Genomic DNA, 15,427 nt, shown 5'->3' with positions numbered 1-15,427 from the left:
TAAAAAAACAACCTTATAAATATTCCAGACGAAGAAACCAAACAGATTTTGAACTAACATCTAATACATCCACAAGAGATCCACCTCAATCAACAATGTCCAATATAATCCCCGAAGGCATTCTTGTTACCACTCAGTCAGTTAGTCCACAGAACCAAGTCAACCGACATCTTTGTAACAGTATCAAGCAAAGAACCACCAATAAATATTAAAAAAAAAAAAAAAATTAACAAAGAGAGAGAGATGAAAGAAAAGTGAGACTGACAATAGGCTTGATTGTTAGCCCATTCGTACAGCACAAGTATATTAATGATAACCTTATAAAAGAGAAATTACATACCTGCCATTAACTAACAGCATAACATAAGAACCAAAAATAATAAGAAAAGAAAAGAAGAAAGACACCACTACCCCTACTCCTACGGTAGACAAAGAACAATTAATAACTTAACACTCCCCCTCAAGCTGGAGAAAATATATCCTCGGGCCGAGGCTCCAGCTTGGAACAACCAGAACAAGCATAACTAGCAGAATCAAACTTGTTAGATATATTAGTTGTAGAAGCCCGTGATATCTTCCAGTCGCAGCACCAACAAAACATATCAGCTACCACCAGCCGCAATAGAGAAAATTCTTTGTGAAAAAGAAATCCAGATAACAACGAAACAGATAAGTAGCCAAAAAACATCAACTGCAGGCCACAAAAGAGCAGCTGTAGAAAATGAACAAATCATCGCTGCAGGCCAGAACCCTTCAACAAGAATAGCAAAAACAGTAACAAATGCCAAGAAAAGAGCAGCAAAAAGAGATGAATAAATCATCGTTATGGGCTAACAATCTTCAATAAGAACGTAAATAAAAATCTCAGTAAGAAGACACAGGCAATAACCTTCACAATGAAGGCAGGCAATAACCTTCACAAGGAAGGCAGATAAAAGAGCAGCATAGGTTGTTGCACACCACAAATAACACCATACAACATAAGGTAGCTACAAACCACAATAACAACATAAGGTTGCTGAAAACCATGTAACACAGCACAAGGTTGTTGGGAACCACATAACACAGCACAAGGTTGCTGGGAACAACATAGCACAAATAATAATCTTGTTGCTGCAAACCATAAGTAACCATCTTCATAAGAAGAAGCATGCTGTTGATGACACTAGATGATGATACGGATGAGCAACTAAAAATAGTCTTCAAATAACCAAACATGAACGAGAAAATAATAATAATCTTCAAATAAGCAGATAATACAAGTAGATAATAATTAATCTCCAATCTCCCCTTCACATGTAGCACTACACGTGGACAAATAATACAGAGGATAATAGTCTCAATATCTCAGCAACTAAGATACCCACAGGGTACAAAAATGTCAGGTTTGATATATAGACTGATTCCACTGTAGTATAATAATCATCAGCAGCATCTACCAGAGTTAACTAGCACCCAGAACCATCAATAAGAACAAACCGCATGATAGAGGAGAAAAAGAAATCACATGCCAACTCCTCATCAAATCGCAGGAGGTAAAACAAGGCTGATGATGCTGAAATTTTTCATGAATACTCAGAAGACTAGTAAGGAGAACATGCCTGCAAAATTTCATGACAATCCGATAACCAGCAGTAGGGTTCTTGAAAAAATCATTTTGAACAAGAACTCTTCAAGAACTGTAGAATACCATGTTTGACGAACAAGAAAAGAAGATCAATCCATTCAACATGATCACAACACTTGAGGATGATAGAAGGAGCAAACAATCAGCCAAAAACCAGCAAGAAACAATATTCAGATCACAATACTAGCAGGCCAAGATAGGGAAATCAAATCCAATAGCCAGTAACAAAAATATGTAGTCTTCTTGTGTCATGCATCGCAAACCAATTTAATATTAGGACTGATAATAGATCAGCAGCAAAAGATAATTAAAAAAAAAACTCCACACCCAGGATATCCAAATAATCCGGAATAGAGAAAAATAAGAAAGTCAAAGTCAACAGCTCTGATCTAGGTTATACCCTGGTCGAGTGTGTTGTCACCCCAGTGTCCCAGGATTGAAACCTTGCTCTGATACCATGTAACAGTATCAAGCAAAGAACCGGCAGTAAATAAGAAGAGAAGAACAAGAAGGAAGAAGAGAAATAAGAGGAGAAAAGTGAGAATGATTATAGGCTTGATTGTTAGCCTATCGTACAGCACGTCATATTAATAATAAACTTATAAGAGAGAAATTGCACACTTGCCCTTCACTAACAGCATAACATAAGAACCATAAATAATAAGAAAAGATAATAAGGGACACTACTACCCCTACTCCTACGGTAGACAAATAACAAGTAATAGCTTACAATCTTATTATGGATGAGCATTAAAAATCTCAAGGTATAAGATGGTAGTGAAGCTCAGACACCACAGGATCAAATCATAGTGAAGCTCAAAATTTAGGATCCATTATGAATCATGCGAGCACCCTAAGTAGATAAAACTAAAGCATTTTGATCATGAGGTATATATAAATTAGCAGAAAGAATTACCTTCCATCCCCAATCTTTACAATGTTCATTGCCACATTATCAGAACCCATATACTGCTGCCCTTTCACTAACCGGCACGGAATGCCTACACTATCAGCCAAAACCTGCATCACACTAATAAGCATTACATGGGCATCAAGACTCCTAAAAAGAAAAGAATGCTCTTCCTGAAGAAAAATGTAGCAATGCTGAACAGTAATCAGTCTCATATGTCAATAACCAATTAAACTAAATATTAAGAGTGTTAGATATGGCCCAGAATACCGTGGGGGGTATTCTGGACTTTTTTCCTCTTTATTGATTTAGTTGTCTGTATGTGGTTTAGTCCCACATTGCTCATGTACATATGTTTATTCTTTCATTACTCTTATAAATAAAGAAGTGCTTGGGGTGACTTAAATCATCCAAGCCTTTCCCTAATTTTAAATCTCTCTACATGGTATCAGAGCTGATTTCGAATTAGGGACCAACCCCATCGAATTTTTTTTCCCTTCTCTCTCCTCCATTGTTTTTCCCTCCTTCTCCCTCCTTGTTTCTCCTTTGTTCTCCCTTTTTCCTAAGGGCAGCACTACAAGAGGTGGTCGTATGACTTAGGTGCTGCCCCTCCCAACCTCTTTTTATGTTTTTTCCATGATCAATCCCTGTTCGATAGCTGCTGGACTCTACCTGTGGTTTTGAAGTCTTCAAGTTTTTTAGAAGATCAGCCCCTACCATTATTGCAGGCTGTTCTTCCCTTATTGGAGCTTCTTCAGCACCCTTTCCAGCATCTATTCAGCATATATACTCTCCTTCATTGAAGACCTCCACTCCCAATCGATTTCCATCTTCAGGGACAATTGTCGACTTTGGGTGTGGGGCTGCTTGTTGCTGCTACACTTTGGCTCTACTTCTGCAGGGCTGGTTCTACACTTTCAAGGACACACTCGACTGCAATTTGGGCCTTCACAGTTCAGTTTTGAAGACCTCTCTAAGATCGATATATCATCATAGGTGTTTTTTCCAAAACCTTGACATCCATCGATCTTGGGGCTGCTGCTGCCTATTGGACCTATATTTCTGCAGGTTATTTTCTCCATTATACAGGGTCAATTGACTTCAGTTGCTGCTATTTACCTGCAGTTTTATCCCTCTCTTGTCCCTTTATCGATCTCCACAATTCAGGGTTTTTTCCAAAACCCTGTCAATTTCGATATAGGGTTCTTCTTGTGCTGCTGGTTCTGTTTTTTGGAGAGGTGATTCAGCCTTTAATTTGAGGATATTTTTGGATTAATTTGCTTCCAGTATGGGTGATTCGATCACTTCTTCAGCCACTTCAGATCAGTCACTTCATGATGGTCACAACAAGACAGAGTACCACAGCTTCCCACCAAATCCTATTAAACTGGATGGCTCGAATTATCTTTTATGGTCCAGATCTGCCTCTTTTGCCATTGCAGGCCGTGGTCTCACCAGTCATATTAATGGCACTTGTGTTATGCCTACTGAACAAGGGCCTGCTCTGGACAAGTGGCTTGCCAATAATGGTGTTCTGATGTCTTATCTGATAGGCTCTATGACTTCAGATTTACAGCATAACTTTCTTCTTCTGGACACTGCCTCTCAGATTTGGGCTGCATGCAAGGAAACATATGGGCAGCTTGGCAATGATGCCCAAGTATATGAAATCCGGAAGAAGGTCCTTCACACCACTCAGGGAGAACTTTCAGTGTCAAAATACTATGCTACTCTCCGCAGTCTGTGGCAACAGTTGGACCATTTCTCAGACTTTCACCCTACGACAGTGGCTGATATTGCTTTCTATAAGAAGCACGTGGATAAGATCAGAGTATATGACTTTTTGGCTGGTTTGAATGTGGAGTATGATCAGATCCGTGTTCAGGTGTTGGGCCATAAGCCTTTTCCCACACTTGAACAATCATATGCATTGGTGTCTTCTAAGGAGAACCGGAGGGCTGCTATGTTGCACCCTCCTATTACAGACAGATCAGCTCTCAAGGCTACTACCCCTGCCACTCCTGCTCCTAGTGGCACTGCTTCTCTTGGTGATTCTGCTACAGGGGATGTTGTTTGTGAGCACTGTCACAAACCCTATCACACCAAAGAGAAGTGCTGGAAACTTCATGGGAAACCAGCTGATTTTGAAGCAAAAAGGGCTGCCAAGAACAAGAATAAGACAAAGATCAAGACCCATCAGACTGAGACTATTACTGCAGCCCCTGCTACTGACCCTGGTCTATCCCAGGAGGATCTACAGGCACTCCTACGTATGCTAAGGTCTTCCGCTGCCGCTGCCTCTACTACATCAGCTACTGCCAATTCTTCTGCTCCTTCAGGTTCACACTTTGCCCGGTCAGGTATTCCTTTTGGAGGTCATTGTGCTTCTGTAGCTTCCCATCCCTGGATCATAGATTCTAGAGCTACAGATCATATGACCGGTTCCTCTAGTTTGTTTCACAAATATTCTCCCACTTCTGGGAAAGACAAAGTCAAAGTAGCTGATGGTTCTCTTTCTTCCATATCGGGAAAGGGAATCATCAACTGCACTTCCTCTCTTCCTTTGACTTCTGTTTTGCACATTCCTAATTTTACTACTAACCTTCTTTCCATTAGTAGTATTACTTGTGATCTTAACTACAAAATCACTTTTTTTCCTTCTCATTGTGTGTTTCAGGATCTGGAGTCTGGGAAGACGATTAGATTAGGTAAAGTGCACGGTGGGATGTATCTGCTTGATGACGGCCGCTTCTCTCCGCCACACCAGAACTCCATGGTCTCTTCTGAACTCTACCAGTGGCACTCTAGGTTAGGTCACCCCCCTTTAGGAATTTTAGCTCATTTATTTCTTAGTTTGGTCACCCTTCGTACTAAGGATGACTTTTTTTATGAGGCTTGTGTTCTGGTCAAACAGACACGTTCAAATTATCCCATTTCAAATAAAAGGAGTTCTTTTTGTTTTAATTTGGTGCATTCTGATGTTTGGGCCCTAGTCGTAAACCATCTATTTCTGGCCATCGTTGGTTTGTCTCTTTCATTGATTGTCATTCTAGGCATACTTGGGTATATCTTCTGCACACCAAAAATCAAGTTTTTTCATGTTTTCAACATTTTCATAAAATGGTCCAAACTCAGTTCCAGGCTACTCTCAAAATATTGAGAAGTGATAATGAAACAGAGTATACCGAATCCCAATTTCAAAATTATTTAGCTGATCATGGCATCCTTCATCAAACTAGTTGTGTTGATACCCCTGCCCAGAATGGTGTGGCCGAAAGGAAAAATCTCCACTTGTTAGAGATGGTCAGGGCTTTGATGTTTGCCAGGAATGTCCCATCTCAATATTGGGGGGATGCGGTTCTCACTGCGGCCTATCTCATCAATAGGCTGCCTTCTAGGGTTCTTGACTCTCGTAGCCCCTCTGATATTTTAATTGGGAATTCCTCCTTTATTGTGTCTCCCAAGGTGTTTGGTTGTGTCTGGTATGCTAGGGATACTAGATCTCCTGGCAAACTTGAACCTCGGGGCCTCCGTTGTATTTTCTTGGGTTATTCTCCAACCCAGAAAAGTTATAAGTGTTACCATCCCCCTTCCCGCCGTACCATGGTTAGTATGGATGTTATTTTCCATTAGTCCCTTTCTTACTATTCTTCACCACCTCTTCAGGGGGAGAGTTCTAATGAAGATGTGCCTTTTGAGATTTCTCTACCAGAGGTTCCTCAGGCTGTTATACAGCCTACTTTACCACCCATGGTTACTGCCCAGCCTACTTTGGATGGTCTGGCTGTTCCTCCCTTACCTAATGGGAATCCTTTACAGGGGGAGACCATAGAGAATAGTGTTGTTAATGTTCCTATCCAGGGGGAGCCGACTCCTGTCCAGAGAACTATCGATGAATTTCAGAAGAAAATTGACAACTCCAACATCATCACCTACATAAGGGGCAGATCCAACAGAGGGCAGCAGCAATCCACTTTAGCACCAGTACCCATCCAATTGCCGACTCCAAACCCAGATCCTTCATCTCCTGGTAACCCCTCTTCTTCCGACCTACCTATTGCTCATCGCAAAGGTACTAGGACTTGCACTTTACATCCCATATCTCGCTTTGTGTCTTATAGCTCTCTTTCTCCGTCTTTTCATGCTTTTGTATCTTCTCTGTCTTCTGTCTCTGTTCCTAAAAATTGGCAAGAAGCATATACAGATGGAAAGTGGAAGGCTGCAATGTTGGAAGAAATGAGAGTACTACACAAAAATAATACATGGGATCTTGTGGCTCTTCCTCCAGGGGAAAAACCAGTAGGATGTAAATGGGTCTTCGTGGTCAAATAGAAGGCTGATGGTTCAGTGGATCGGTATAAGGCACGTCTGGTTGCAAAGGGGTTCACTCAGACTTATGAAGTTGACTATCAGGAGACCTTTGCACCAGTGGCAAAACTTAACACTATCAGGGTGTTATTATCTTGTGCTGTAAATCTTAGGTGGGATCTTCAGCAGTTAGATGTAAAGAATGCCTTCCTCCATGGGGAGCTTGAGGAGGAGGTATATATGGACATTCCACCAGGCTTCTCTGATGGCAGGACTAAGGGCAAGGTCTGTAAGCTAAAACGTGCTCTCTATGGGCTAAAGCAGTCACCTAGAGCCTGGTTTGGCAGATTTCATAGGGCTATGATTTCAGCAGGTTATAAGCAGAGCAATGCTGATCACACTTTGTTCATCAGACGAGTTGGTGACAAGGTTACTCTTCTCATAGTTTATGTGGATGATATTGTGGTGACTGGTAATGATGGTGCTGCTATCAGGGATTTAAAGCTTCTCCTTGGCCGTGAATTTGAGGTCAAAGATCTAGGCCTTCTCAAATATTTTCTAGGGATAGAAGTTGCTCGCTCTTCAAAGGGCATCTTTCTTTCCCAAAGAAAATATGTCCTTGATCTATTGACTGAAACAGGGCTGCTAGGTTGTCATCCTTCAGATACTCCTATGGATGCTACTACAAAACTTAAGGAGAAAGAGGGTGAACCTGTTGACAAGGGTGGTTATCAACGGTTAGTGGGCAAACTAATCTACCTTTCCCACACAAGACCTGGCATAACAGTTGCTGTAAGTATGGTGAGCCAGTTCATGCATGATCCCTATTCCTCTCATATGGATGCAGTCCGTCGCATTTTGAGGTATTTGAAGTCTACTCCAGGAAAGGGAATCCTCTTATCTCCCAATGGTCACCTCAAGATTGAAGCTTATACTGATACCGATTGGGCTGGTTCTCCTGACAGGAAATCTATCTCTGGCTATTGTTCCTTTGTGGGTAGGAACCTTGTCACATGGCGTAGCAAAAAAGCAGAATGTTGTGGCAAGGTCTAGTGCTAAAGCCGAGTTTCGTGCGATGGCCCAAGGAATTTGTGAACTTCTATGGCTTAAAGGATTATTACAGGATATTGGTGTCACTGTCCATCTTCCCACACAATAAAGCTGCCATTAGCATTGCTCATAATCCTGTCCAGCATGATCGCACTAAGCATATAGAGGTTGACCGACATTTCATCAAAGAAAAGCTTGAAGCTGGCCTCATTTGTGTTCCCTTTGTGAAGACTACTGATCAACTTACTGATGTGTTCACTAAAGGACTGAGTAGCAAGTTGTTTCATCCTATCTTAGTCAAGTTGGGCATGCATGATATATATGCTCCAACTTGAGGGGGAGTGTTAGATATGGGCCAGAATACCATGGGGGGTATTCTGGACTTTTTTCCTCTTTATTTATTTAGTTGTCTGTATGTGGTTTAGTGCCACATTGCTCATGTACATATGTTTATTCTTTTATTACTCTTATAATAAAGAAGTGCATGGGGTGACTTAAATCATCCAAGCCTTTCCCTAATTTTAAATCTCTCTACAAAGAGAGTCTTCAATTACATATCCATGTAAGGAAGATGATAACGAGAAGCAGTTTAATTTAATTAAGCATCAATACATCTAAGAGATATGAAAAATATTTGGTGGTGAAGACCACCAAACTGAGTTCTTCAGTTGCATTAAAACCTTGCCAGTCAGAACAGGGTTCATTTGATCAGTTTGCCCCTGACATCCTCTTCCAGTGCAAACTCGGGCTTTGATGTTAAGGGCCCCAGAACTGAGTCCAGAATTTATTTTTTTTTGGGGTGGGGGGTAAACAATTTCATGGGTTGAGGTAAGGACTAAGATATCCAGGAAATCCAAAAGTTGCCAATGTCATCCATAATGATATTATATTTCTATTTCAGGGGGGTTCACCATCAATGAAGGATCATAATGGGAAAGTATGAATCCAAGAATCCATAAAAGATTTTTTCTTCCAAAACTCAAAATTTTCCCTAGTTTTGGTCCATTTGTCAACATTGACACAAGGCAACATAAAGCTATTTGGGTAACCCATGTGCCTTTGAAAGAAACAGAATTGAGAGATTGTTCACAGCTTGACACAAGCAACGCATCACTTAGGAATCTACTTCCTCATTTCTGTTTCGTGTTTAAAGCAAATGGGGTGCCATTTGAACATATGTTCTTTTAGTGTCCTTTCACCTCAAGTATCAGGTACCATTTGGTTGTGATGCTCAACCTAGATTGAGCATGTAAAAATGTGGACATTATTAAAGATATGTATGATGGTGTAGTGACTAGCGTAAGAACTGTGGGGCGTCAAGGTAGTGAATTCCCAATTACAATTGGGTTACACCAAGGGTCAGCCTTAAGCCCCTATTTGTTTGCGCTAATCATGGATGATTTAACCAGAGACGTATAAGATGAAGCTCCTAGGTGTATTCTTTTTGCTGATGACATTGTTCTGGTGGATGAGACAAAGACAGGGATTAACACCAAGTTGGAGTTTTGAAGATCTAACTTGGAATCAAAAGGTCTTAAGATAAGCAGAACAAAGACGGAGTATATGGTGTGCAACTTTAGCCACACTAGAACGGTTAATGAGGTAGTGAATATTGATGAGAAGGAGATCCCACAAAGTGAATATTTTAGATATTTGGGCTCAATCATACATAAAGAAGGTGATATAAAGGATGATGTTGCCCAGAGGATTAAAATAGGATGGATGAAGTGGCGAGATGGGTCTAGAGTGTTATGTGATTAGCGTATTCCTTTGAAGTGGAAAATTTATATGACTGACTATGATGTATGGTGCAGAATATTGGGCAGTTAAGAAGCACTATATAGATAAGCTAAGTGTTGTGGAGATGAGGATGTTGAGATGGGTGTGTGGCAAAACTAGGAAGGATAACATAAGAAATGATCATATTAGAGCTCATTTGGAAGTAGCTCTAATACATGATAAGCTATGAGAAAGTTGTTTGAGGTGGCATGGCCATGTTCAACGGAGGCCTTTGGATGCTCTAGTACGGAGGAGTGATTTGATTCAGATTGAAGGAACTAAAAGAGCCAGGATCAGACCTAAAATAACCTTAGGAGAAGTGGTGAGGAAAGACATGCATAGCTTAGGCCTTGTATCAAGTATGACCTCGAATGGAGCTGATTGGAGGGATCCATGCAGCCGACCCCATTTAGTTGGGATAAGGCTGAATTGTGTCCATAGTTATCAAGGCGACGCCTAGGAGTCCAGGCTCCATGGTCGCCTAGGCGGGTGCTTTGCCACCTTGTTGGTGTCGCCTTGATTTTAGACCCTCTCCAATGCCATTGTTGGAACAAGGTCAAGCCGGGAAATGGCCGCCATTGCTGGCAATAATGATCTCGAGTGAGTTGAATGGGAAAGGGAGAAGGGAGGATGGAGGGAATTTTTTTTTCCTCTCCATTTTTCTTCTCTGGCAGAAATAAACAGTGTAACTCAGATCCTGAGAAATCATTACCAATTGAGCAGATTCAATTTCCTTGGGTAGACATGGTATTTGATAAGATAAAATGCAGGGTCTCAAACTGAGCAGAGGTGGAAAATATGTTTAAAAATTTCTAGACTGATTGGCCATATAGAGGATTGGCATCCCTTAATCTTTGCAAGCAAAGAGATACCTAGACCTGTAATGCTTTAGCAGCCCCACCAGAAGGTTTGGTCAAATTAAAGGTGGATAGGTTCTCTTTAGGGAACCCTTCTAATGTAGTCCTAGAATAGGAAATAATCCTACTAGGAGCCAGGTAGAATCAAGCTCTGATTAAGCCTGCTGTTTAGGGCTGATTAGGGGCTGTTTTAGGGCAAAATTAGGGTTTAGGATGGGAATTTGGGAATGGGGTTTATAGGGTTTTAATCTGCAGGTTTAGAGGGTCATTATGGTATAAAAATATCTGAATTTGGATCAGTTTTAATTTCCTGCAGAAATTAGGGTTAGGGTTTCGGGTTTTGTAATCAAGAAAAACAACTAGAACTAGGGTTAACAGTAGGATTCAGGGGCTGGGGTTTAGGTCGAGTGTTAGGGGGACTTGGGGGAAGGTTCGATCCAATTATGAAGGTAATCTGTCGGCTGAGACAGTCTAGACAGAATTTGGGCCAATTAGGGTTTTAATGGGGAAGAAAAATTTAGGGTTTGTGATGGATGGATGGGATCCAAAGCTGGATCGAGTGGAGGGGACATAGGAAGGGGGCTGTAGCCTGATTTTGATGGTAATCTAATGAGGGAACAGGTCTGGGCAGAGTTGAGACTGGCTAGGGTTTATGGAATACAAATAGAAATAAAAAGAGGATCGAATGGGGAAGGGGAAAGAAGGATAAAACAGAAATTAATAGGTAGACTTACAGCAGATATCCACGGCAGTAAATCTAGCATTGAAGGATAGAACCACCTTCACAACGAGCATCCCAGCCGTCACGGCGTAAGGAGTTGCAAGGTTCCACCCACCCTTCCACCTTGATAAGCCCACAAGGATGCACACACTCTTGGAGAGCAAGGAGCAGCAAGCAGCCACGAAAATCTCTTTTTTTATATTCAAATCTGTTGTGGGGGAGCCTCCCACGATTCTACTATTTATAATAATAAAGGGGGGCCAAAGGCATTACAAATAATCAATCTAAGGCAAGTCCTAGTCAGACTAGGAGTGGGCAGTCCTAATCTGAGTCCTAATAATAAAGCATTAAAGGCTCCAACGAAATTCAGCCTAGTCAAGGCTGCTCTTCGTCTTCCTTCAGGGTTTCTTCTTCTTCTTCTTCCTTCTTGGAGCTGCATCAACTCTCCCCGTCTTGAAAGCATTCATCCCCGATGAATGGTTGGAGATCACAGAATGGTCTTCCAAATCAGGGTCGAGTTGCTTGAGTTCATCTTCAGCAGATGGTGCAATCTTGTATGCGGACAACAGCTCTTTGGAGGATGAAGAAGAGTGCAGTGCTGGCTGGACAGCAGCCTCTTGACGAATTACATGAACACCTTGTAAATCTTCATCATCAAAATAATGTTCATCATCGTCAGGGGGAAGTGCATGAATGTGAATGCCGCCTTGGTCTTCATCTTCACCTTGAACTTCTTCTTTTTCAGCCACGTTGAGAGGTTTCTTCTTATGTGGGTAGTCCCTAGCAATATGTCCATTGTCTTGACAGTAATAGCAAGTAAAGGGGTCATTTCGGCCCATAGGAGTCTTGCCCTTGTCATCCACACGTGGGGGAACAGCAGGACGAGAAGTGTTGCCTATAGAGGAACCTTGTTTTGAGGTGCTAGTGTTGATGTAGGCCAGCTTGGAAGTAGAACCCGGCTGTTTACATGAAGTTAATAGCTCCTCTGCTTTCAAGGCCTTCTCAAAACAATCTCAAACATCTACAACATCAACCACTCCAATTGTCCTGTTGATCTCACTTGATAGTCCCAATCAACCTGGAAAGCATTTGGATGCCCTCCTCCCTAATGCCCGAAGAAAGAGCATTGAATTGCCTCATGTACTCAATTACATCATGGTTCCTTGGCGGAGGGAGTTGAATTTATCCTGCATCTCGAGACCTGAAGTGCCTTGGTAAGTATTGCTTGCTTAGGTCATATTTCATGTCTTCCCAAGTGCGGGTGCGATACCGTTGAAGTCCATCTCTCTTTCAGCAGTTCTCCACCACTCACGTGCAGCTCGACAAGCTTAGCACGGATTAACTTCATTTTCCCTTCTTGCAGATCATACCAATCGAAATAGTCTTCTATTGCAGCAAGCCAATCATAAAACACACGGGGTCGAGTTACCATCGAATTCTTTCGATTCAAGCTTCACCTTTTGGTTGCCTGTATGTCGTCGATTATTACCCTGGTCTCCAGTGAAGTAGGACCTCATATACTCTTCAAAAGTGGGCTGTCGATCCTATCTCTTTCCCAGTCTTCTCTATCTCTGTCTCTGTAGCCTCGGTGATGATCTCTATGTTCCCGAGAAGGTTCACGGGCATATCTAAGTCTGTCCTGACGATCTCTATAATAATCTCTATCATCCCTATCATCTCGGTCAGTCCTGAATCTGTCCCTGTGACCTATGTATCCATCTCGATAACCCCTGTAGTCATGTTTGGGGCTCCCATCTCTGTCGGGCAGCCTCGTATCACAGAATGGGGTTGGTACCTGTCCTCTTCTATGGGCAGATTGCTGTCCCTATCAGGAGGGATTCTCTGCCCTTCCAAGTGTTGCAATCGAGTCAAGATTGCATCAGTTGTGGCCTTCTGATCTGCAGTGAATTTTCAGAACATTTCTAGCATAGCTGCCATAGGATCGGCTGGTTGAGGCAGCACCGGATTGCCATGTTCATCCATGGCTTTGATACCAAAATAATGTAGTCCTAGAATAGGAAATAATCCTACTAGGAGCCAGGTAGAATCAAGCTCTGATTAAGCCTGCTGTTTAGGGCTGATTAGGGGCTGTTTTAGGGCAAAATTAGGGTTTAGGATGGGAATTTGGGAATGGGGTTTATAGGGTTTTAATCTGCAGGTTTAGAGGATCATTATGGTATAAAAATATCTGAATTTGCATCAGTTTTAATTTCCTGTAGAAATTAGGGTTAGGGTTTCGGGTTTTGTAATCAAGAAAAACAACTAGAACTAGGGTTAACAGTAGGATTCAGGGGCTGGGGTTTAGGTCAAGTGTTAGGGGGACTTGGGGGAAGGTTCGATCCAATTATGAAGGTAATCTGTCGGCTGAGACAGTCTAGACAGAATTTGGGCCAATTAGGGTTTTAATGGGGAAGAAGAATTTAGGGTTTGTGATGGATGGATAGGATCCAAAGCTGGATCGAGTGGAGGGGACATAGGAAGGGGGCTGTAGCCTGATTTTGATGGTAATCTAATGAGGGAACAGGTCTGGGCAGAGTTGAGACTGGCTAGGGTTTATGGAATACAAATAGAAATAAAAAGAGGATCGACTGGGGAAGGGGAAAGAAGGATAAAACAGAAATTAATAGGTAGACTTACAGCAGATATCCATGGCAGTAAATCTAGCATTGAAGGATAGAACCACCTTCACAAAGAGCATCCCAGCCGTCACGGCGTAAGGAGTCGCAGGGTTCCACCCACCCTTCCACCTTGATAAGCCCACAAGGATGCACACACTCTTGGAGAGCAAGGAGCAGCAAGCAGCCACGAAAATCTCTTTTTTTATAATCAAATCTGTTGTGGGGGAGCCTCCCACGATTGTACTATTTATAATAATAAAGGGGGGCCAAAGGCCTTACAAATAATCAATCTAAAGCAAGTCCTAGTCAGACTAGGAGTGGGCAGTCCTAATCTGAGTCCTAATAATAAAGCATAAAAGGCTCCAACGAAATTCAGCCTAGTCAAGGCTGCTCTTCTTCTTCCTTCAGGGTTTCTTCTTCTTCTTCTTCCTTCTTGGAGCTGCATCACCTTCAGATTGGAGTATTACCCAAATATGGGACAGTTCAATTCTTGGAATTTTTTTTTTTCTGGTCCAATAGGATAAGGGGACTCTATTAGAGCAGAGTTGTTGGCTTAAAAACAGGTGGAGTTGATGATCAGGATTCAAGAATGGCTTCACTTGTGGTTGTGGGATTATGGAGAGAGATTGAGAGAGGATGAGAATCTGGAAGATGAACCATGGCACCATACTCATTACATCAAACCCATTTGGCTCATTATTTCTCAAGTGCAATTTCCAGTTTCAACAGAAGCCTAGATCTGCTAATGGGGTGGCTGATGATTTGTCAAAACAGGGGCCTGTTCACCCAAGGGTATGTTTTGGAGATGACTTGCCTTCATGATTCGTCAAGTCCTTTTTTGGGTGTTGGGGTTTTCACTCTGTATTTCAAAAAATAGTCATCTAGCCTTTTGGTTGTTGTTGCTGTTGTGGTTGTATCACTACTTTGTAATTTTCTTCTATATATAAATGGTTAATTATCAGAAAAAAAAACGATGAGCACCCAGTCCCAGGCTCATAGCCGTAACCCATTAGAGAGAAGCCTGGAAAACTTTGGCTCTTGGCAGAGGGTAGAATGGTCATATTTAAAAAAGATCTCACTTACTACTTGGGGAAGTGTGGGATGGAGGGTGATATTTTGGCATATGTTAAGAACAAATATTCTGGAAAATGTTACGCAAGAATAAACAAATATCTTAGTGTGCCAACCGGCCCAACCCTTATATTCATATCTTGTAGTTTGCTAAAATATATGATTATCAGTTAGTAAAAGTTAATGGCATACAATTGAATGGACAAATAAAGGGACATGGAGAAAAACAAAGAAATGAATTGGAAAAATTAAAAAAAACATGGAGGAAAACAAAGATATGAAAAACAATAAGGCTACTAAATGATGAAAGAATGGAATCATTAACCAAGATTCGATTAAGTTATTCTATAGAAATATATGCTGGAAAAATTGTCTCTAAAGAGAGGAAAAGAAAAAAGGTGGAGAGAGAGAGAGATGCCAAATCAAAACCCCAAATAAATTAAAATGGATCACAGGTAGCATGATAATCGAAGTTTTGCATTTTAC

At 41.5% G+C, this 15,427-nt stretch overlaps 1 protein-coding gene across 7 annotated transcripts in view; it reads right to left on the bottom strand.

Moving 5' to 3' along the window:
• Positions 1-15,427, bottom strand: part of LOC122645669 (probable serine/threonine-protein kinase SIS8) — a 37,448-nt gene that overhangs the window by 12,618 nt on the left and 9,403 nt on the right. For all 7 annotated transcript variants that reach the window (XM_043838985.1, XM_043838986.1, XM_043838987.1 and 4 more), the window contains exon 3: positions 2,544-2,647. In XM_043838985.1, coding sequence (XP_043694920.1) covers positions 2,544-2,647 — 104 coding nt within the window. The remainder of the gene's footprint in view (positions 1-2,543; positions 2,648-15,427) is intronic.

Source organism: Telopea speciosissima, chromosome 11, assembly GCF_018873765.1.
Source record: "Telopea speciosissima isolate NSW1024214 ecotype Mountain lineage chromosome 11, Tspe_v1, whole genome shotgun sequence".
NCBI classification, from domain to species: domain Eukaryota; kingdom Viridiplantae; phylum Streptophyta; class Magnoliopsida; order Proteales; family Proteaceae; genus Telopea; species Telopea speciosissima.
Note: the sequence above shows the minus strand (reverse complement) of the source record. Positions and strands in the feature narration are given on the sequence as shown.